At 49.5% G+C, this 23,044-nt stretch overlaps 1 protein-coding gene across 3 annotated transcripts in view; it reads right to left on the bottom strand.

Moving 5' to 3' along the window:
• Nucleotides 1-314: 314 nt before the first annotated feature.
• Nucleotides 315-23,044, bottom strand: part of CCND3 (cyclin D3) — an 81,233-nt gene continuing 58,503 nt past the window's right edge. Inside the window, exons 1-5 of one of the 3 annotated variants that reach the window (XM_033864265.2) lie at nt 7,273-7,622; nt 6,190-6,405; nt 2,730-2,889; nt 1,994-2,130; nt 315-1,524 (exon numbers count right to left, since the gene is read on the bottom strand). In XM_033864265.2, the coding sequence (XP_033720156.1) occupies nt 1,357-1,524; nt 1,994-2,130; nt 2,730-2,889; nt 6,190-6,405; nt 7,273-7,470 (879 nt within the window). In that variant the 5' untranslated portion in view covers nt 7,471-7,622 and the 3' untranslated portion in view covers nt 315-1,356. Of the gene's footprint in view, nt 1,525-1,993; nt 2,131-2,729; nt 2,890-6,189; nt 6,406-7,272; nt 7,623-23,044 lie in introns of those variants that run through there. The other 2 variants (XM_033864266.2, XM_033864267.2) reach the window with 2 other exon arrangements.

Here is a 23,044-nt window from a genome sequence, read left to right as displayed (position 1 = left end):
TTCCTTTTTTTAAAAGACAAGTCTCCCTCATTAAGTATGAGTATAGTGCCTCAAGCCCCATTTTCCCCATAAGCCCTGTGGTTTTTATTGTGCAATTTTGCATGGTGCGGTGATTTTTAGGAATGCATAGATCACGTTATGAAGCAAAACTGACTGTATGTGGGGCAGAGACCATATGGCCCACAAAACCTAAAGTATTTACTCTGGTCCTTTACAGAAAAGGCTTGGCGACCCCTACTTGAGACCACTGATTTCCACCCTCTAGATATAGGCTTTTGCCCACACTGCCATCCAATCCAAGAAGCCAAAGAGAGTTTTATTTCAGAATCTTTATTAAGGTAGCATGATGGTCCTGGGCCACCAGCCTGGACCTTGTGGCCTCGGGAAAGACCTGTGTCAACAGGGCTTGCCTCCCTCTCCAGACAGGGGGCTCGGTCACCTCCAGGTCATCGCTACTTCATCCCCCAGCCTTGCAGGATGGAGCAGAGGGCCAGAGGGAGAGGAGGGCGTGGCCCCACCCCAGGCTGTAGCAGCTCCTGGGCCGTGAAGATCCTCTAGCGTAGGACAGGGGAGGAATGCAGCAACCACCAGGGTCCCCACCACTCAGGGCAGATGGGCCCCACCACACCCTCTTACAGCTGTACTCAAAGCAATTAATAAATTAAAACGACCTCTTCCTTCAGCACTGCCCCTCCACCCCCCAATCACACAGGAGAAGCTGAGCAGAAAGCAAAGCGAGGAGGTTGGTTCCTGCCCCTCAGACAGAGGCCAGGGCCCCTCCCTCTAGGAGCAGCTGAGAGCATGGATTATGCAGGGGCCTCCAAGTGCATTGAGAGGAGATGTCCACTCTTTCTTCTCACATGTGTCTAGAACATGTGAGGATTCTTCAGAAAGACCCCAATCCAAATGCAGTAACTAGGGAATTCCCTGGCAGTCCAGTGGTTAGGACTCCGCGCTTTCACTGCCGAGGGCCCGGGTTCAACTTTGGCAGTTGAGAACACGAGAGCCCCAGAGATAAGGGGGCCCCCAAAAGGAATGCTGGCACATGTATTCTACAGACTTCAATTTCATCTCTGGCCAGCCTGGCCCGCCCCCAGCTAGGACCGGGATGGGGGCTGAGCTGGTCAGATGCAGGGAGGAGGAGGAGCCTGACCGGCCACCCGCCGCAGCTGGCCAGGCCCCTTAGTGCACACTGCAGGGACAGGTAGGACCCGACCCCTTCGGCTTGCGACAGGCAAGTAGGAAGGAGCCCCCTCGGGCTTCAGCTGTGGCATGGTTCGTTCCTGCAGGCAGGGAGGGGGGTGGCAGTGTCCCCTCCTCTGCTGTCGGTGGCCACTCGAGGGGGCCTCGCCAGGGCTACAGGTGGATGGCTGTGACATCTGTGGGAGTGCTGGTCTGGCTGGGCCCCTGGCTGCTGGAGCCCCTGGGGGCTTTGGGCACTGGACTGGGGGAGGTCTGGGCGGCTTCCCTGAGGCTCTCCCTGAGGGCAGCTTCAATCTGCTCCTGACAGGCCCGCAGGCAGTCCTGGGAACAAGGGGGAACGGTGAGGAAGGTCCACGTCCCACCCCCCATAGCATGTGGCAGCAGGTGCTGGAGGACACCTCCCAGCACACAGGGAAGTCTGGGGAGGTTAGGCCACAGCCCAACCCCAGGAATCAGCTTTCAATTCTCAGAAACTGGCAAGAGGATGTGGCAAGAGGGTGTGAGAGCAGCCCAGCATCTGACACCAAATCCCCCACCCCCACTCCTGCACACCGTTTGGCAAGAAAAGGGTACCCAGGGACAGTGCCCTTCAGCCCGCCCAAGACACTTGCTCTTCTCCAGACCAAGGAAGGAGATAAAAGGCCACAGAAGCCCCAAAAGCAGGGCACTCAAAACCAGGAGTGGAGACGGGGCCGGGGGTGGGGGGGCGACAGCTCCCTCTGCTGGAGGCTCAGGGAATATAGCGCTGCCTCGTGAACTGAGGCCACTTGCCCAGCTGCCCAGCACTCACCACTTCAGTGCCTGTGATCCCTGCCAGCAGCTCTGTGAGCTCATCCCCAGATGTGGAGCAGGCACCCAGGCCTTGCACTGCAGCTCCAATGCTTCCCGTGGCAATCATGGATGGCGGGTACATGGCAAAGGTGTAATCTTGGAAAGAGAGGGGACCATGAGGCAAGGGTGGTTTCAAGGATAACAACCAGCACGCACCTTCTATTACCCAGAAGTGCCAGGCCGTGTGAACAGAGCAGGGGTCTTCTTGAAAACCCCAGCAGCGAGTGGTGTCAGATAGCAGGGGAGAAAGGCAGGAAAGGGGCTCTTTACTGGAGAGGGTCGGGTCCAGCAGGGTGGTCTGTAAGTGATGCTGGCCAGGGACCAGGGAGTGAATGAGTCTCTTCCTGGTGTGGACACAAAATCAGGGTTAAGAGACCTGGTTTCTGCTCGCAACTTAGTCACTGTAAGACCCTGGGCAAGTCACTTCTCTCTAAGCTCTCAGTGACCCACCTACATACTTGGGGGGTGGGGGGGTGGTCTCTTGAGATCCCATACAGCTCTGCTGCTTTTCTGTATTGAGACTGGGGGCTCAGAGGGAACAGAATTTTCACAAATAAATTTTGAGAAGAAATTTTAAGAAACCAGAAATCTGTTCCAATATTTCAGTTCAAGAAACCAGAATCTCCTGGTTACCGCTCACCCTTCCAAGTCTTCTGATTTCCCCAGCTTGGTAAAAATGTGTTTGGGACCCTTACCTGTAGCACAGAGGGCCAGAAAAGTCTGGGCGTGCTTCTTGACCAAGGCCTGTCGGTCACGGGGCAGAGAGAGCCGGTGCAGAATCAGGGCCAGGAAATCATGGGCAATCACGGCAGCCAGGTCCCACTTGAGCTTCCCCAGGACCAGCACCTCCCAGTCCTGGAGGTTGAGGAAGAGGGTAGGGTCAGTGGCTAAAGAAAGGAAGAGGAGGGAGTAAAGCAGAGGTCTCACAGGGAGGGAAGCGCATCACACTTGAAGGTCAGGACCCCAGTTCTGCTTTTGAATGTAAGGACTGGCACTGTGGCAGGGAAGAGGTGGGGGCACTTGCTTTGAGCCCTATTGATCATTTCCTAGATGCCAGAACTACATGCTTTACAAGAATTATCTCTTTTAATCCTGCTGGGTTATCTTTGGGATCCAGTAATCCAGGCCTTCTCCTGACTTCCTGCAAGGCTCTGAGCACTTCTCCAGCCAGGGTTGAAAGAAAAGACTGCAGCAGCAGATCACCGCCACCATCACCATGAACTTGAGGCTCCTCTGGCACGAAGCAGAAAGATTCTCCATAATCCCAAGGATCTGTGAAAGGGGAGCTCACTAGCCTGCCCCCAACTCAGCATCCCATCCAAGTCCACACCTCTTTGAAGCAACTGGGGTGAGCATGAGGCCACACCTCCTGTGACACAGCTGCTGAGCCAACCCTGAGGTTCCTCAAAGTGGAGGTTGCCCAACCCAACCCACATCCCCTTGGTGGGACATTGGGGTGTAGGGCTGAGATAGAGCACCCCACTCTACCTCTTTGGCTGGAACCCATAGTGCCTAGTGCCATTTGAGTCTTAGGAAGAGAAGTGGAGGCCAAACCAAACAGGATGGGTCCAGATGATCCCTGAGGGATCAAACCATCTCTCTGCCTGCCCTAGCCTCTATACCCCTGCTAGGTCCTGGAGGGAGGCTGGGAGCCCCACCCCAATCCACTCATCTGGGGTTCCCAGCCCTGGCCCCACTTCTGAGTTGCACACATGAGGATTTCTTCATTGTTTTATCTCAGGAAGGAACTCATGGGTTTGACCCCTTACTGAGGTAGAAATGGCAACCCCATCCAACCTCTTTTAGGCCCCCAGTCACACTGTCCCTCTCCTGGCCCCCACCTAGGTGTCATCCTCTTGAACCTCTCACAGAGCCCCACAGAAAACAGCCCAGCCTGGAGCGGGAAGAAGTTGGGCAGAGAAGCTAGCATTCTACTCCCGGTGCTTGTCCCAGTGGTCAAACTCCTAACTCAGAAGTGAACAGAGGGACTTGCCTGCTGGCACAGTGATTAAGAATCTGCCTGCCAGTGCCGGGGACACAGGTTTGAGCCCGGTCCGGGAAGATCCCACATGCCGCGGAGCAACTAAGCCCATGCACCACAACGACTGAGCCTGCACTCTAGAGCCTGTGAGCCACAACTACTGAGCCCGCGTGCCTAGAGCCTGTGCTTCGCACCAGGAGAAGCCACCGCAATGAGAAGCCTGTGCACCACAAGGAAGAGTATAACTCCTGCTCGCTGCAACCAGAGAAAGCCCACATGTGGCAACGAAGACCCAATGCAGCCTAATTAATTTTTTTAAAAAAAAGAAACCTTTAGGGGAAAAAAAGAAGTGAACAGAAAGCACCTAGCATCCAAGGAAACATCTAGAAGGCAACTTGGAGTGGGGCTTTCCCTGTGGGGAGGCATAGGGTCCTGCGTGAGGGAGGGCAGCCACCTTACCCTGTATCAGGGCAGCCCCTGAGAATCTCAGCCCTCACTTGGCCAAGAACACACCCCTGGCAGCTTCCATCACGTCCCTAACCTCTAAGGCCACCTGAGTGCTAGAACACCCAAATTCTCCTCAGCCTCAGTGCAATGCCAAGGCAGGACCTTTCTTTCCTTCCTTCTCTGGGCCCCAACCTTCTCTGTGGCATGAGGATTTGGACTGACTGGAGCTCTCTGAGGTCCCTTCCAACTCTGACCTTCTAGGAAGTCATTGATCGGCATACTCCACCCCCCAGCTCAGGCATGGGGAGGACTTTTGGCCTGTTCTGAAAAACTCTCCTCACATAAAGGCACACACGCCATCCTAATCTTTTCACAAAAAGAAGTCACCTTCTAGCCTAAACCCCTCCAAACACATCTTGCTCATTAGCCCTGAAAACCAGCTCCACTGGTTTGCCAAAAACTACCAAAAACTAGACTTGCCAAAAACTACCAGATTCATCACAAAGAGCTGTGGGGCCTCCCGGATTCCCAACTCCGGCCTCCTACTCCCATCTCCGAGAGCTACTTGGCAGGAAGAGGAATCCCGTTCCTCGACAAGCAGCACTCGGGGGCCCCAGTACCCTGGCTTCTTGGCCAGCCAATCACAGCAGCCTGCACGCTGCCCTCCTCCCCGGGAGATGGGGCCCAGAGACTCCTCTCCGGGTCAAGAGAAGACTGGGCCGCTGTAGAGCAAGGTGGAGGAAGGTGCCAGCTCACCCGTCTCCCCCCACCCCCGCCCCTCGGGAGACGATCTGCACGCCCTAAATAACCTCTTCCAGATCCAAGCGGCTCCCCCACCTCCTCTCCAGGCTCAGTGGGGAAAGAGAACCGGTGTCTCCCCTGTCCTGCCTCGGGAAGAGCCCAGCCCAAGTTCCCAGCAAGAGGCCCAGGGAGCCACTTCCCAAACCACAGGAGTGACAGCAGCTCCCCACAGTGTTATGAAAGACCTTGGTCAGAGTGGGTGGGCCAGGGGACAGGGCATCATTATCACATCGGAAGCAGCTGCAGCTCAGCCCCAGTCTGTGCCTCAGCTCTGGCCTTTGGCTAAAGAGGAAAAGAAGAGATGATTCCACAGGCCTGAAGCAGCTGCTCAAGTTTCCCAGAGTGAGGCTAGCGAATGGAGAATTAGGAAGGAGCTGTTTCTCCTGGGATATAAAAGGAAGGAAAGAAGGTGGGATGAAACGCCTTGGCCCTTCCTTACAGCAACCCTGGCTATAATCTGCTCTGGGAGGCTTTTCAATCACAAAGTCCACACACTGGGATAAAGACTCAACCAGGGCGGCCCCCCTCCCCCACATGAAGCACATTCCACTCCCCCACTCCAGGGGGGGTGCGTAGGCATGTCCTGCTGCTGCCAATAAATAACTCATGGTGGCTGTGTAAACCCAGAGGCAAAGTACTAGTGAGTGTAGACATGCAGTTTGACTTGTTGCTATCTGGGGGAAAGACCAGGAAGGAGTGGCACCCACTGGAGGTCAGGAGAAGGGGTTTGGTTCACGCTGGCAGTGCAAGCCTGGGCTTGGGGCTACCCTGACTATCACACCACACTGTCCCATCTCTTATCAAAAAAAAAAAAGCCTCTGCTACCCTCCCCAGGGACAGAAAGCCTCTTGAGGGTCTTAGCTTTCCTTTTCCTGGTAAGTGAGGAGGCAGTGTGTGTTGGGGGGTGGGGAGGATTATGCACGCACCCGCAGCTGGCGGGGAGAGACAGAGTGGTCGGTGTAGATGCAGAGTTTTTCGATGGTCAGGGGCGTAGTCTCGCGCAGCTTGGAGGCCAGCAGCATGCAGACCGCACCCAGGAGCTGCAACTGCGCCTTGCGGGTGGGGACGCAGGACAGGTAGCGATCCAGGTAGTTCATGGCCAGGGGGAAGACTTCCTCCTCACAGCGCTGCTCCTCACACACCTGGGGGAGGGCGCACAGTCACTTCTGGGGCAGAGGCAAAGGAAACGCAGCAGCACTAAAGGGGGGGGGGCGGTGCGCTGAAGGGAAGTGGAATAGGGAGCAAGAATCGGGAGGGGGTAGGTGTACTTACAGTGACAAGGACTAATACGCAGGATGCGCCTTCCCCAAGGTGTTGTCCCCCCTCCACTTCCTCTGCGGTGCCTCCTTCCCCCCGGGGGTGGGGGGAAGCGGGGTACGCCAGAGGCTTCCTCCCTTAAGGATTCCAAACTGAGACTGCCCCCCCCCCACCAATACCGAGGGTGAGAGGGGACGGAAGAGTCACCCACGGGAGCCAGAGAACTGGGACCTTAAACCCCATTACCGCCACCCAGTGCACACACCCAAAGGGAAGGGAGGAGACGCCAGCGGCTGCCTCCCGCACTTTTCATTTCCCTGACTGCCGGAACAGCGCGCCACCCCACCGCCTTCCCCGCCAGAACCCCGCGACACACAGGAACCGGCTCTGCGGCGGGGGCGGCCGAGCCCAGGGTTTTCCAGGCGCGCTCTCCCTAGAAGACCGGGCGGGGGAGCGAGGGGGGAGACGCTGAAAGAAGCCGGAGGGGAGAGGGTGGCCCTTGTCCCGCTTTTCCGGCCCGAAGAGAGGGTTACTTGGGGTGCCAAACAACTGGCAGTCAAAGTCAGGGTTGGAGAAGGGAAAGAAAGGGACACCAGGGAGGCAGCCGGGTAGGGTGCACGAGTGAAAGGAGTGAAAGGCCAGGCCCCGAGGATCTGCGCCACAGAAACATCTTGCTGATTGTTGTTGGGACCAGGATGTCCCAAGCCGGGGACGCCGGGGTGGCGGGGGAGGGGAGACCCTCCGGGCGGTACCTCCAGCATCCAGTACGCCAGCATCTTCCGCATGTGCGGCTTGATCTCCCTCTGCACACACTGGAAGTAAGAGGCGCGGGGCACGTAGCGCTCTTCCAGGCGGAGCAAGCTCTGCAGGACACGCTGGTCCCCCAGCAGCCGCGGGTCCGGCCCGGCCCGGGGCGCGTGCCGGGTGCCCTCGCAGCACAGCAGCTCCATACTCGGGCAGCGCACGGGCAGGGCGGGAGTGCGGGCTCGCGAGCCAGAACGCAGGCGGCGGGCCGGAGAGCGCGGGGCGCGGGTCTAGTGCTGGCGCTGGCACTGCGCGGCGGAGCCTCAGCCCGCCCCCGCCGCCGAGCGCGCCGCTTCCCTGACAGGCGCCCCGCCCCTCGCGACCGAGTAGCAACCGTGGAATGCTCGGACGTCGCGACGTTCCAGGGGGCGGGGCCTCCGGCGCCCAGACGGAAAGGGCTGGCGGGCGCTCCCCCTCCCCCCGGGCGACCGCATTGGTCCCCGCGGCGCGGGCCGGCCGGCTTCCGGGCGCTCCGGGTCCTTCTGACCACCCGGTGGAGAGAAGTTCTTTCGAGGTGGGCCACTTCCCCACCTCCGAGCCCCTCCCATTTTGCTTCTCTGACTCCAGTCGCCCAGGAAGGACTCCAAAGTTTATTTATTCATTCATTCGTCAAACCGTGCTTCGCCCTTGGCTGCTTGCTCTAGGGAATATAAATAATAATAAAACAGCTAGTTCTTAGTGAAGAGTGTTCTAAGCACTTATTAAATCTTCACGAAAAAGCTAGGAGTTAAGTCATACTGATTCTGCGGTTGAGAAAACTGAAGTACAGTAACTATGATAATAGTTTGTCTGCAGCAGAGCTAGGACTGGGAAGCTGACGATCTGGCTCTAGAATCTGTGCTCTACACCATTGCTACTTAAACTGATCCCCAGACCAGCAACATCTTCATCGCCTGAGGGCTGGTTAGAAATGCAGACCCTCAGGCCCATCCCTGACCTGCTGGATCAAAATCTGCATTTCAACAAGATCCCTGGTGATTCCTGTGCATATTAAAGTGTGAGAAGAGATAGTCTAAATCAATACATTTTAGAAATACAACAGGGTGGAAAGGCCATGGCTTCAAGGCCTCACCTTGTCATTAAATTGGCTGTGTGGCCTTGGACAAACCCTGAAGTCGGCCTTAGTTTCTGTTTGAGGAAAACATGGGCAGAGAAACTAGCTCCTCTTTTTTTCAATCAATATATATATTTTTTTTTACCAGTTTCTTTTATAAAAAATAAATTTATCTATTTTTGGCTGCGTTGGATCTTCGTTGCTGTGCACGGGTTTTCTCTAGTAGCAGCGAGAGGGGGCTGGCTTCTCACTGTGGTGGCTTCTCTTGTTGCGGAGCACAGGCTCTAGGCATGTGGGCTCAGTAGTTGTGGCTCACGGGCTTAGTTGCTCCCCAGCACGTGGGATCTTCCTGGACCAGGGCTCGAACCTGTGTCCCCTGCATGGGCAGGTGGATTCTTAATAACTGCGCCACCATGGAAGTCCAAAACTAGCTCCTTTTTGGAGGAGTTTCTTGCTCAGACTCTATATAAAATCTTCCAGTTGCCATTTCTTCTACCTCCCAAACTTTGGGACTTTGCAGTTTGTCCAAAGCTGGATTCCACATGACCAGGAGGCAAACCACAAGCCTCCAGTAATGCCCCAAATGTGAGGAGGCCTTGGGGATCCCTACCTCTCCTGGGGTCCTCCAAGGAGAGTAGACGCTAAGGAAGCGAGTTACTAGAGCAATGACACCCTATATAAGAGGCAAGCTCTGCGTTAAGCATTTTCTCAATGAATTGTTCTTTTTTATATAATAATTTTTTGTTGTTTTCATATCACGGAAATATTCATCTGCATTGTAGAAAACAGAAAATACTGATAAGTCACACAAAAAAGGAAATGATAATTACTCACAATTGCACCATCCAGATAACCCTTTAAAATGTCAATGTTTATTTTTCTAAAATTATTCTCTGAATAAACACATATATTTTTAAAAATGAGATCATTCTGCAAAGTTTTGTAAGCTGTTTTTTTTTCACTAAAAAGTATACTGTCAACACATTTTCCATCTCATTAAATATTCTTCAACATATTTTTAATGACTTCCTAGTATGCCATTGAGTGAACAGATCATAATGTATTTCACCAAACCTGTATTGTTGGCAATTTAGATAGTTTCTAGTTCTTCTCTATTAGAAATAATACTGTAAAATATTTTTGTGGTAATATCTTTGTGCACACTCATGATTATTTCTAGAAGTGAATTAATTTCTACAAGTGGAATTTCTCAATCAGAGGTTATGAAACATTCTAAGGCTTTTGATACAGTTCTTATTACCAAATTTCCCTGCTGAAAGGCTGAACCAATCTAATGAACAAACATTAGATATCTACTTAAAAAAAAAAAAAAAGCACCTCTACCAACTGGCGAGATGAAAAGTGGTTTATTAGTAATCTGCATAAATTTTTAAATTCAACAGCTCTTGTTGTGTCAGCGTGAATGTGTGCTGTGTACCTTGTCTGATCTTGCAAGTCGTCTACTCTCTTCAAAAATACAAACAAGAAGTTCCTTTAGTTAACTAATCATTGCATTGCACTCTTTTGTTAAGGAGAACAATGAATCTAAAATTATAAAGATTAGATATGAAGTTATGGGGAGGCAAAGATGTTGAAGTGTAAAGGGCTTTTAGGGGGACGAAAAAATGTAGCTTTTGAAGTTAAATACATAACCAGAAACCAGATCTGTCCTGAAGGAAGATGTTTCTTTACTTTCAGAATTATTGAGTAGGACTGTTCAGTTAAGAAGATTGTGCATCTTTGATGAGACAGTAAATCACCAGTATTTTTTACTTTTTTCAGAAGTACATTATTATTTCCCCACATTTTACAGAAAGGGAAACCTGTACTCAGAGTGGCTAAATAATTTGCCCAAGGTCACAAAGCTAATAAGTGGTAGAGGCATGATTCAACCTAGGGAGTCGGCCTGCAGAATTCATGCTCTTAACTACTTTATCCTACTGCCTCTTGTGCTCCTTCATGAGTGCGAATTGACTTATTAGTTGTTGGTTTACTGAGGAAGGGGAACACCTGCACCCAGTGGAAGGTGGCTCCTGGTGAGCAGGGCCTTTTGAAGGATACCTCTGCCTCGCCCCTAGCTGGGACTGCCATGCCCAGAGCAGAGTCATCCTGGGCCTCCAGGCCAAGGTCAGCTACAAGCCGGCTGTCCTACAAGGAGGTAGGTGAGCTCAACACAGCGCCAAGGCAGAAGAGTTTCTGGAGGGCTGGCTGATCTGCTTCGGAACTTCACCAAGCACCTCCACCTCAAAGAAATAGGGGCTCCCCTTGTATTTTTCATAAAAGAAGAAATAAAAAGACAAAGCACTGACCAGGGCCAATATGGGGAGGAGTTTCTGCCCAGGTGCATTCAATTAGAAAAAGTTGCTCAATGAAATGGCAAATTAGAGGGGTGGGAATGGAATGTCACAGGCCAGATGAAAAGCCCCAAGGAGGAAGGATGCAATGCTTTCTTCCTCTTCTTCCTTCTCCCACTCCTCCTCCTCTTCAGCATTGAAACGTCCCCATTTGAGAACTGAGGGGGTGGACAAGGTGATGGGTGAGGCCCATCACCCCACAGGCTACATTCTATAGCTGTTACCTTCAGACCCATTGAGATGACAGGTAGAGGCAAGGCAGCCTGGGTGGGGGGCTGGGGCAATGCTGCGGGGTCAGGCTGCTTGTGTTCAAAGCCTGGCTCCACCGTTTGCTCTTTGGTCCAATGAAGATAATAATAGTTTTACCCCGCACAGGGGTTCTGAGGACTAACCAGGCAGAAAGCATCTTGCCCGTGCCTGGCCCATATGAGCATTCAAAGATGGTAGTTTTGCTGTTGTCGTTGTTCCCTCTTTCAAGGACTACCCTTTCTCCTATGAACATACACCCGGAACCCCTCAGAGAAAAGCGAAATTTGAGGACCAGAAGCCCTCCTTCTGGAATGGCAGCTCCAACAGACTTAGATGACCCAGATCACAGTGTGAAGTACATGGTCAGGGGGTTGGTGGTGAACACTGCAGGGCCCGGGGACACACTGCTCTGTCACTCCACCCTCCCTGGCTGTGTGACTTTGGGCAAATTATACCACCTCTCTGTGCCTCAGTTTCCTTTTCTGAAAATGAGAATGATAGTAATGAAACCGTGCTTATGTTGCAGGGTTTTGTTGCTAAGCAAGGCTGCTCGGTTTTGCAACCCTGCTTTCTTAAGTGATTATTAACTTACAGGGGTCTCCCATACTTTTTTCTTTACTTACAATCCCCTAGTGGAATTAACTATCAGTAATACCTCCCCTAAGTGTGGTTGGGAGGATGAAATGCACTCATTCGTGTCAAACACACAGAACAGTGCCTGGCATATGGTGAGCCATTGAAAAAAAAAGTTCATCGTGATTGTGGAATTTACAGGCACAAATTTCTTTATCTATAGGGACTATTTATGATAATAAATGTAATATGATGGACGTGGAGGCACCTGGAAAATATAAAATGCCAGGGATTACTGTAGTGGTAGGAAAGATTTGGCAAATTCTTTGCTTCAGAAGGGATGAAGACGACAAGTGTTCTGGTCAATGAAACAATCCAGTATATGAAAAGCGGTCTAACATGCCTTTATCGGATTCCTAGTTTTCCGAGAACTGGAGAAACTTATATAAATACTATTTCCCCCCAAATTTTTACTTGGAAATATTTCAAAACTACAGGAAAGCTACAAGAATAGCACAGTGACCACTAACACACCCTTCACCTAAATTCCTACGTGTATTTTGCTGAACTATTTGAGACCTAATTACAGACATCATGACTCCTTACCCCTACGTTCTTCAGCCTGTGTGTCCTAAGAATGCAACAGTCTCCCAGTAACCATGAAACAATGATCCCAATTAGAAATTGCATACTAATACAATACCACAGACAATCTACATACAAAGGTCCCCAGTTGTTCCAGTAATAGCCTTTCATAGCTTTTTGCTTTCTCAACCCAAGATCCATTCGAGGATTGTGTTTGCATTGTTACCTCTTTAATCTCCTTTACTCTAGAACAGTTCCTCACCCTTTTTTAAAGTCTTTGATGGACTTCCCTAGTGGTCCAATGGTTAAGACTGTGTGTTTCCACTGCAGGGGGCACGGGTTTGATCCCTGATGAGGGAACTAAGATCCCACATGCCATGCGCTGTGGCCAAAAAAAAAAAAGTCTCTGATAACACTGGTATTTTGGAAAGCCAATTGTTTTAATTAAGCCTTAAACCAAACTGAACAACATTTTTTTTTTTTTAGGATTCAGGAGACACTTCAAGGCTTACAGTAATCCAGGTCACTATTTTCAGCATCTGTTTTAAAATATTTCAGATCAGTAATCTCCAAAAGTTTTTGTTCACCTATTCCTCAGTAAAAACTAAGCATACTCTTCCAATGGATACAGAATACTTCATTTATAAACTATGTCCAAACCTGCTACTCTAACATATTATGTACATTACAGAACATACAAAGAAAATGTAAAGAGTAAGACAAAAATACATAGAATAGAATTTTTCACATTTTCTTCCCACTCTACAGTGGAATGTCTTACACCCAGTGTTCGCCATTATTTGTCTATCCAGCTCCCAAGACAGGTTTCACTGTTGATCAAGAAACTCTTTCCCGCTGAGCCTGAATGGCTTAAAAATTTTAACACCGGGGACTCCCCTGGTGGTGAAGTGGTTAAGAATCCGCCTGCCAATGCAGGGGACACAGGTTTGAGCCCTGGTTCGGGAAGATCCCACATGCCACGGAGCAACTAAGCCCGTGCGCCACAACGAATGAGCCTGTGCTTTAGAGCCTGCGAGCCACAACTACTGAGCCTACGTGCTGCAACTACTGAAGCCCACGCGCCTAGAGCCCGTGTTCTGCAACAAGAGAAGCCACCGCAATGAGAAGCCCGCGCACCGCAACAAAGAGTGGTCCCCGCCGGACGCAGCCAGAGAAAACCCGCGCGCAGCAACAAAGACCCAACGCAGCCAAAAATAAATAAACAAATAAATAAATTTATTTTTTTTTTAAAAAGTGTTAACACCGGGGCTTCCCTGGTGGTGCAGTGGTTAAGACTCAGCGCTCCAATGCGTGGGGCTCAGGTCTGATCCCTGGCTGGGAACTGGATCCCACATGCATGCCGCAGCTAAGGAGCCCATATGTTGCAACTAAGGAGCCCGCCTGCCGCAACTAAGACCCAGTGCAACCAAATAAATAAATAAATAATTTTTAAAATAATTTTTTAAAAATGTCAACACAGTACTCTGGACAGGGCTACCAAATCAGAGCAGGCACGTGAGTTGACCTGTTTTCTGTTTCTGTTTTACACAGGAGGCTGCCTTCTCGGCAACTCCACACAGATGTCCAATAGGCACCTTCAGACTCAACTTCTCCAAAACGGATATCCTAAGCTTTCCCTCAACAAACCTGCTCCTCGCACCAGCTTCCCCTTATCAGCACATGGCAACTCCATCCTTCCAACTGCTCAGGCCAAAACACTCGGTGTCATTCTTGACTCTGTTCTTTCAAATCCCGCATCCATCCATCGGCAGGGCATGGATCATCTACTTTCAAAATATCTCCAGAATCCACCCTCTTTTCTTCTCTTCCTCTGCTACCTCCCTGGTCCAAATTCAATGCTTTGTCCTAACTGGTCTCCCACATCCAACACATCACCCATTTCTGACTGGTTCTATGTCCAAAACACATCTCCAATCTTTGCCTTTTCTCTATTTCTACGGCTACCACCCTGGCCTCAGCGGCATCATCTGTTGCTTGGATTGGGGTGGTGGCCTCCTGACGGGCATCACTGGTCCACCCTTGCCCCATCCAGTCTAGTCTCAACCCCCCAGGGCTCTCCATTCACTCGTATGATTATCTCTCACTCACTCTGCTCTGGCCACACTGGTCTCCTTGTTACTCTGGGAACATACCAGGTGTACATGTCCCCTTTGTATTTGCTGTTCCACCTGCCTGCAGTGTTCTGCCCCTTGATGTCCCCAAAGCCCCTCCCTCACTGCCTTTGGGCTTTAACTCAGTCACATTTCTCATATAGCCTTTTCTGGCCATCCTACCCCAACCCTGATTCTCCCTGGGCCCTTTCACCGCTTTATTTTTCTGCTTACCACTAATCACTAACATACACTATACTCTACCTTCATGTTCTGTTTATAGTTTGTCCATTCCCTCACCACCCCACCGAAACCAAATGGTGCCTGGTACACAGTAAGTGTTCAAAACATCTTTTTTGCATGAATGAATGAATGCATGAATGAGACAAGCTGGACGTGAGAAAAACACCAGCACAAGTTGCATGATAAATGGCAACTCACTCGTGGTCAGTGAGGAGCTCTAGAGCACAGAGTCAGTGGGGAGGGGTGGGGCTGGGCACAGTGGACAGCATGTGTTCCCCCCACAAAGCCAGGAGGCTCTGCTTAGCCCCAGCCTTTTGCTACACCGTGGTAAGGAGCCATCCAATTCCTTTAGTTTCCAAGGCACACACATGCTCTATGAGCTGGATCTGATGGGTAGGGAGCAGTTTGCAATCTCTAGTCCATACGTTGCTTGTGAAAAGAAACCTCAGGTACTGGCCTGAACCTGTCAAGTCTCTCCTTATCATAAAATGAGAAGACAACCTATATATTCACACGTGCTTTTTCTCCCTTGTTCTGGCTGCCAGGGTTCTGAATAAATGAGACCTTCCTGTTTGATATTCCTGTTCCACAGCTAAGGGTGAGGTGAGATCTGGGCCTCAGATTTGGATGGGTAACTTGCTATAGCAAAATACCTGGCAAAGAGAGACTGGTCTTTGGACTTTCAGCTGGGAAGCAAGGAAGCCAGTATTCTTCATTCTAGGCACGAGATAGCCCTGCACCAGCTTAGCATCACGAAAAGTAAGAGAGGCTCTGGAGTTAGGTTGCTGTTTGCCGGTTGTGTGATCTTGGCCAGGTTACTTAACTTCTCTGTCCTAGGCTTCTCATCTGCAAAATGGGGATAGTAATAGCACATACCTCATAGGGTGGGTGCAAGGATGAATACAGAGAAAGTACCTACAACAGCCCCAGGCTCATAGTAAGTGCTCAATAAAGGTAGCAGTGACGGTTAACAATCCACACTTACTGGAACATGCTGGACCCGAGTCAGAGATGAGAAGCCTCCGTTTTAAGAGCTTCCAGTCTGGACTGGATGACTATGGTGATCCTGCATCATGGAGAATCCCAAGATGTCATTAGGACAGAAGACTTATTTACCTGGGCATCTGCAACTCCCATCAGAGGCAGGCAACGTGATCTGTGTGTGATGGGCAGGGTGGGCTGCAGTGGGAGTGGTAGGGGTGGGGTGATCCTGGGCACCTGAATCCCATGAGGCAGCCTACGGCGGAAGAAGTGGGACTGAAGGAGCTCAGAGGGTAGGTGGGGGCATCAGAGGGGAGAGGCAAGAAGAAGGGGGCACCCAGAGAAAGTTTAGCTCCCAACTGTGGGGCACCTACCCACAGTTGGGAATTTTAGGTAGTAATAATAGTAGTACATCCCCCTTGCTAAGCACTTTCTCTTAGCCAGGCACTGAGAGCTTTACCAATTCACTCTAAGAGGCACAGGTGCTCTTATTACCCTCCTATAACAGATGGGAACAGAGAGACACAGGGAAGTTAGGTAACACCCAACACCAGACAGTGAGCAAGTGGTTGTCTTAGTTTGGGCTCCTCAGAAGCCGACTCTGAGACAAGGATTCAAGTGAAGTAATGTACCTGGGAGGTGATTCCAGGAAGCACCTGAAAGAGTGGGGAAATGAGACCCGAGAGGAAGGAAGCCGGTAAAGAATGCATCACTGGGTCAGTTACCACTGTGGGGTAGTGGCACTCAGTCCTTCTGGGAACTCTGGTAGATGATGAAAGGCCCCATGCCTTGGGGGACCTGCTCCTGAGGGCCAGGGCGAGGGAACAGGGACACCTGTCCATCAACTCCTAACAGCCATGGTTGAGGGCTGCTGGGGATGGAGGTGGGTCTGGAATTAAGCACCAGCACTTCCAGCTTTCCTGGGTGGTGGTGGGCATGGCAAGGGGGCCGACAGCCAGAACAGCCGTCAGGCAAAGTCGCAAGGCTGGGGCTTGGAAGGGGGCTGCTGCACCCTAAAATGTGAGGTCCACAGGCATCTGGGTAGAGAGTGTGTGCTACCTCGTCAGAGGTGGGATTCGAACGCAGGCGCCAGGGCAGGAGTTCTAATCCTGAATAACAGTTTTTAACAGTTTTGCGCTCATTCAAAAGTTGTATATGTACCAGAACATCAAACCTGGGGCTTTACCACGCTTCCTTTTTTATTTTTTAAAATTTATTTATGTTATTTATTTGTTTTTGGCTGTGTTCAGTCTTCGCTGCTTTGCGCGGGCTTTCTCTAGTTGCAGTGAGCGGGGGCTACTCTTCGTTGCGGTGCGCGGGCTTCTCATTGCAGTGGTTTCTCTTGTTGCCGAGCATGGGCGCCAGCGCGCGGGCTTCCGTAGTTGCAGCACGCGGGCTCAGTAGTTGTGGCACGTGGGCTCAGTAGTTGTGGCTCGCAGGCTTTAGAGCGCAGGCTCAGTAGTTGTGGCGCACAGGTTTAGTTGCTCCGTGCCATGTGGGATCTTCCCGTACCAGGGCTCGAACCCGTGTCCCCTGCATTGGCAGGTGGATTCTTAACCAGTGCTCCACCAGGGAAGTCCTATCAAGCTTCCTTTTAAGAGACATTATTTAATGAAAAACTGTTAATTTTGAAAATATGAAGTAGACAATAGCAGAGGAGGCACATGGATGTGGCAGCTGTGAGGACAGCATGTAAATGACAGACAGTTGGGAATTCGTGGAAGAGGAATAAAAGGGCAGAGTCTGGGGAATTCCCTGGCAGTCCCGTGGTTAGGACTCCATGCTTCCACTGCAGAGGGCATGCGTTTGATCCCTGGTCAGGGACTAAGATCATGCATGCCTCGTGATGTGGCCAAAAAAAACCCCAAAAGGCAGAGTTTTGAATCTGAAGACCTCAATTTAAGTCCCAGGACCCAGCTCTGTACCAGCTATAAACACAGAACCAAGCAAGCACCTCAACTCTGGGAGCCTGTTTCCCCATCTATAAAAGAGGATAACAAGAGGCCAAACTGCTTAGAGAATGGTTCCGAGACCAGATGTGATAATGCATGAGTTAAAAAGCATGAAGTAAACTGTGAAGTGCTAGGCAAATCTGAGGAGTGATTCCAAGGAATACTGTGGACAACAGTAGGGATGGGGAATCCTACTCTGCCCCTCTTTGTGCCACGCGCAAAGTCCCCACTGTCACCACCCCAACTTCGGCCTCGCAAACAGAACCCAGATTTTGTTGTGGTATCAGATGGTTGTTTCAGGGGAGGCCCGACACTCCCCTGTCTCAGAGGTTGAACCTAAATTCTTCCAAACCAAATCATGATAATTCCACAGCTGGTTTAGGAATGGGCAGTTGTCATATTCTGGCCATAAGGTGTGAAGTAAGTCTAGTAAGGGGACTTCAGTAAGTGGGGTGCAAGAGAAAAATAGATTCATTTCTGCCTCAGGTGAGAATGGAGTAAGATGTGCGAATATTTATTGGATGCTTACTATGTGCACTATTCTAAGAGTTTAAAAAACTAATTCATTTAATCCATATAACATTAAACTTCTGAGGTAAAGCACTGCTATCATTCCATCTGACAGAGAGGTTAAGCGATTTACCCAATGTCAGATAGCTATGGGATCTGAAACCAGGTTTGGCTACAGAACCCACACTCTTAACCATGTTGCTGTGATGCCCAGGGTAGCTGCACCCATCTTGCAATAATGAGAGAGGAGCTGACACCTGAAAATGACAGCTGAACGATCAGAACAAATTTCCCTCCCTGATGTTGTTGAGCGGCTGAATTAACCAATCCTGGAACCACCTACCTCTGGGCTTTTTGTGATGTGTGAGATAGTATATTTTCCTTATTGCTTTAAGCTACTTTCACTCCCCAAATAAAAGTTCCTTTCTCTACTATCCCACGTGATAGGACAGCCTTTGATAGCAAACAGGCAAAGAACTCCACCAGACATTCAAGAAAACAGTAATTTCAATCTTATACAAACTCTTGCAGAGAATGTAAGAAGAGGGTTCACATCTCAACTCATTTTTAGTGTAACTTTGATTCCAAAACCCAACGAGTACAAAATGAGAAAAGAAAATTACACTTATGAACATGAATGTAAAATCCTAAGCAAGATATTAGCAAACTGACTCCAGCAATATATAAAAAGGGCAATATGTTATTGACTTTATACCAAAAATGCATGGTAGGGGCTTCCCTGGTGGTGCAGTGGTTGAGAATCCGCCTGCCAATGCAGGGGACACGGGTTCTATCCCTGGTCCGGGAAGATCCCACATGCCACGGAGCAATTAAGCCCGTGCGCCACAACTACTGAGCCTACGCTCTAGAGCCTGCAAGCCACAGCCACTGAGCCCATGAGCTGCAGCTACTGAAGGCTGCGCACCTACAGCCCGTGCTCCACAACAAGAGAAGCCACCACGATGAGAAGCCTGCGCACCTCGACGAAGAGTAGTACCCACTCGCCGCAACTAGAGAAAGCCCTTGTGCAGCAACGAAGACCCAACACAGCCAAACTAAATAAATAAGGTAAATAAACAAATAGAAAAAAATTTTTTTTAACGCATGGTAGTTTATTTTGAAAACATCGATATAATTCATCACACTAAAAGATTAAAGGGGAAAAAAATCATATGATCACATCAACAGAAGCCAAAAAAGTTTTTGATAAAATTCAACATCCATTTACAATATGAAAAAACTCTTGTCAAAGAAGGGATAGATGGAAGCTTTCTTAGTCTGATATAGGGCATCTAATAAAATCCTACAGTAAACATCTTATTTAGTAGTGATACACTAAAAATAAACCAGGCAAAGTGCCAAGCATGCCAGGCCACTGGACAGAGCTTTAAGGGCCTTAGCAAAGGCAGGGAAAGACCAAGGGTTACTGCTTCCTCCTCCATGGCCATCCTAACCAGTCCTTTGTTCTCAAGGCCACCTGTGCCCAATGTTCTCAAGGCCACCTGTGCCCAATGTTCTCAAGGCAGACCATCATTTCCCACCCCTCTCTTAACTTGTACATTTTTTAATGAATAGCATCACCTTTCTTCAGAGTCCTCAGATTTTAAGCCATCTTGGATTTCTTCCTTTCTTGGGTTTCCTATATCCAATCAGTTACCTGGCCCAACAAAACCATTCTCTGAAGCTCACTTAGATCCCACTCTTCCTATTCCTCCAGTAGGCTTTTAACAAATTTCTCAAAATTTTCCACCAAAGTAAACCCCCTTGACAGCAGAGAGAATTCATCTCTCTGAGGAATCTGGTTGCATAATCTAAAATTGCCTTCTGCAAACCTGGAAGTCTAATATTCTGCCTTAAAAATGTATATACATTTCGCATGTGGTCCATCATACAGTCATAACTGTTATAAAAATAATGGTTTAAATTACTTATGGTTAGGAAAATGAAACTCCATGGAACCCATGTGTATCATAAAACTAACCGAAGGAGTCTCAAACCCTCTTTTGAAAGGCTGGGCCTACATTACTATTGCAGAAGCCTCCCTGAGAGGCCCTAGGTCTTCACCCTGCTTCCACACAGATCCAGGATCCGTGGCCCAGAGCCATCATATTAATCTCTCACAGACATGCCTTTCATCTCCAGTCCAAGGACCTGCTTATCAGGTCAAATTTAAAAGTCAACCAGCCTGGCTTTTAAAGTTCTCCTTCAAGAGGGCCAAGGCACCCCATCCCATTTTATCTTAGCTGGAGCACTCCAGCCCACCTCAGGACCTTATCACCCACCACTGGCATCCTTTCTCCAAATCTAGCTCCTTCCTTCAAGGCCTAGCTCCTGGCCCACCAATTCCAGGAAACTTGCAGGGTTGTAAGATTGAAAGACTCAGGGAAATTTTAAGACAAAAGGATTGTTGATGCCCAAAGAGGGGAACTGACTTGCCCAAGGGCACACAACCAGTGAAAGGTTGTTACAGACTGTTTTTATTGTTTCCCCAAAACCTGGAAACTCCTGGGGGTGGGTACCACATCTTTTTATTCCCCAAATTTGTTAACCTCCTATAGGATAAAGACATGGCTGTGGTTCTGGACTCCCTGCTCAGGCAACTCCCCTGCTTGGAAGGCCTTTCCTCCACCTCTGTTCAGTCATTCACACTTGCAAAATCCAGTTTAAGATCCCTCTAATTGTAGGTTATTCACTTTTTCCTTTTTAAATTGTCATTAGTGTTGTTAAAACACTGAGCAAAAAAATACATTTTTAGAAAAGATCCATCTTTCCCCCAAACTCACAAATCCAAGCCAGGTGACTTTTTCTTTTCTTTTTTTTTTAACATTCCCTCCAAGAGTGTTTGAATCATTAATTCTCTCATTCATTTATTCCACAGATCTTCATTGACATGCTATCAAATGCCAAGATCCTCCTGGGGCCATGAATACAACGACAAATAAGACAGCTCTTTTCTCTTAAAGAAAATACAGTCTCCTGGGGGAAACAAAATGTACTTTGCTTTCCTTTTTTCTTTTTCTTTTTTTTTTTTTTGCTTTCCTTCTTAATAATTTACCTTTGCTTGATTCTTCAATTGACTCAAGTATGTGGGTTTTGGGGCTTTGACTCATCCTGTGGCCAGAAAGTTCCCTGAAATCAGGAATTGAATCTTCTAATCTTTTTGTATCTAAGTAGAATATGTTCCAGTTAGTACTGGTTGTCCTGATATAATTATTAATGGTGCACCCTTTCACTCTCAAAAGTGCCCAGTTTGGAATAACAAGTGTTGGTGAGGATGTGGAGAAATTGGAGCCCTCCTACACTGCTGATGGGAATGTAAAATGGTGCGGCCACTTTGGAAAACAATTCGGCAGTTCCTCCAAATGTTAAACAGAGGGACTTCCCCGATGGCGCAGTGGTTAAGAATCCACTTGCCAATGCAGGGGATACGGGTTCGATCCCTGGTCCGAGAAGATCCCACATGCTGCGGAGCAACGAAGCCTGTGCACCGCAACTACTGAGCCTGCGCTCTAGAGCCCGTGAGTCACAACTACTGAGCCTGTGTGCCACAACTACTGAAGCCCACACGCCTAGAGCCCATGCTCCCCAACAAGAGAAGCAACACAGTGAGAAGCCCGCACACCTCAAAGAAGAGTAGCCCCAGCTCGCCGCAACTGGACAAAGCCCACGCGCAGCAATGAAGACCCAATGCAGCCAAAAGTAAATAAATAAATTTTAAAAAGCACTCCAGATTGGATTAATAAATTATATGATCACCTTTTACCTAGGGTGGCCTTAGCATGAATGATTGACAGCATAAGGGCTTTTGAGTTAAACTTGGGCTGAATCCCACCTCTGCCACTGACTTCTTGTGTGACCTGGGAGAAATGATCTGATTCCTCGTCTGCAAAATAGGGTAGTAATATCTGCCTCAGAGGCCTGTTGTAATGTAAGTAAGCTTATGCGTGAAAAGTGCTGGGAGCCCCCCAATCCCATATTCAAAGTACTCAACTTTTAGTAGATATTTACACTGGAAAAGTCTGATCCAGAACAGATGGATGGACCAATGGATGGAGCAAGCCTGTAGCAACTCAAGATTCAGGGAGCAGGTTATACCCACTCCACAAAACGATATGTTCTCCTTAAAAAGGTACTCAAGGAGAAGCAGCAGACCAAGCTCCCCGCTGTCATCCATTCTGCTTGGTCATTCAGCACCCACATCCGGTGCCCTACAGGGTGCAAAGCCCTAGGCTGAGCTTCCTGGAGAATAATGGGGAGAGATCAGGATACCCACTTTCAGAAGTTTCCCCTCAACAGCGGGAGGCTGGGCGTGTGCAGAGGAAGAAGGCAGCCGGCACAAAGGCCACGTAAACAAGTCCAGGCTGACCGGAAGCACCCCTGGTCTGAGTGCCTCTGAGCAGATAACCCCAACTGGGTCAACCGTGTGCTCTCCCTGAGATGTGCCCTCCATCACCTACCATCGAATGCTGAGGTGTGTCAAATAGTCCCAGTGATGCCTTAATCAAAACCCTCATCCACAGCTCCCCTCGCTCCTCCATACTCCATCTGCCTCTAGAACTACAAAAACATCTTCCAGGGCTTAAGCCCAGGCCCTGGTTTTCTCCTCTCACGTACACCTCTGAGACCTCACCCTATTCCTTCAGCCTCAGCTTTCATGTTTCTCCAGCTCTAACCTTCATCCCAAACTCCCAGCCCACACCCCCACCTGGATGTCACACAGACACCTCGAACACAAGATGCTCGAAACCTATCTCTCCTTTTTTTTTGCATTCTATGTTGGTTAACCATGATCCACTGGGTCACCCAAGATGAAAACGTGGACATTAGTCTTTCTCAGCTCCTCTGGATCCGAGTTTCCACATCAATCTATAAGCAGATCCTGTCACCTCTACTTCCAAAATGTCTCTGGACTCTGGCCCCTCCATTCAAGGCTCCGGTACTCCCAGCTAAGCCTAGCACTGCTGCAATACTCTCTTCCCATGGTCTCTCTACCTCCATTCACCCTCTCCAGCCTGTGTTTCCCAGGATTGCCCAACCACTCTTTCAAAACTTCAGGAATGCACACGTGCTCCCTTTGCTTCTTTAAACCTTAAAATCTCTGTGTCTAC

The sequence above is a fragment of the Tursiops truncatus genome, chromosome 10 (assembly GCF_011762595.2).
Source record: "Tursiops truncatus isolate mTurTru1 chromosome 10, mTurTru1.mat.Y, whole genome shotgun sequence".
Classification (NCBI taxonomy): domain Eukaryota; kingdom Metazoa; phylum Chordata; class Mammalia; order Artiodactyla; family Delphinidae; genus Tursiops; species Tursiops truncatus.
The sequence above is the reverse complement of the archived record's forward strand: the minus strand, read 5'-3'. Positions and strand labels throughout refer to the sequence as shown.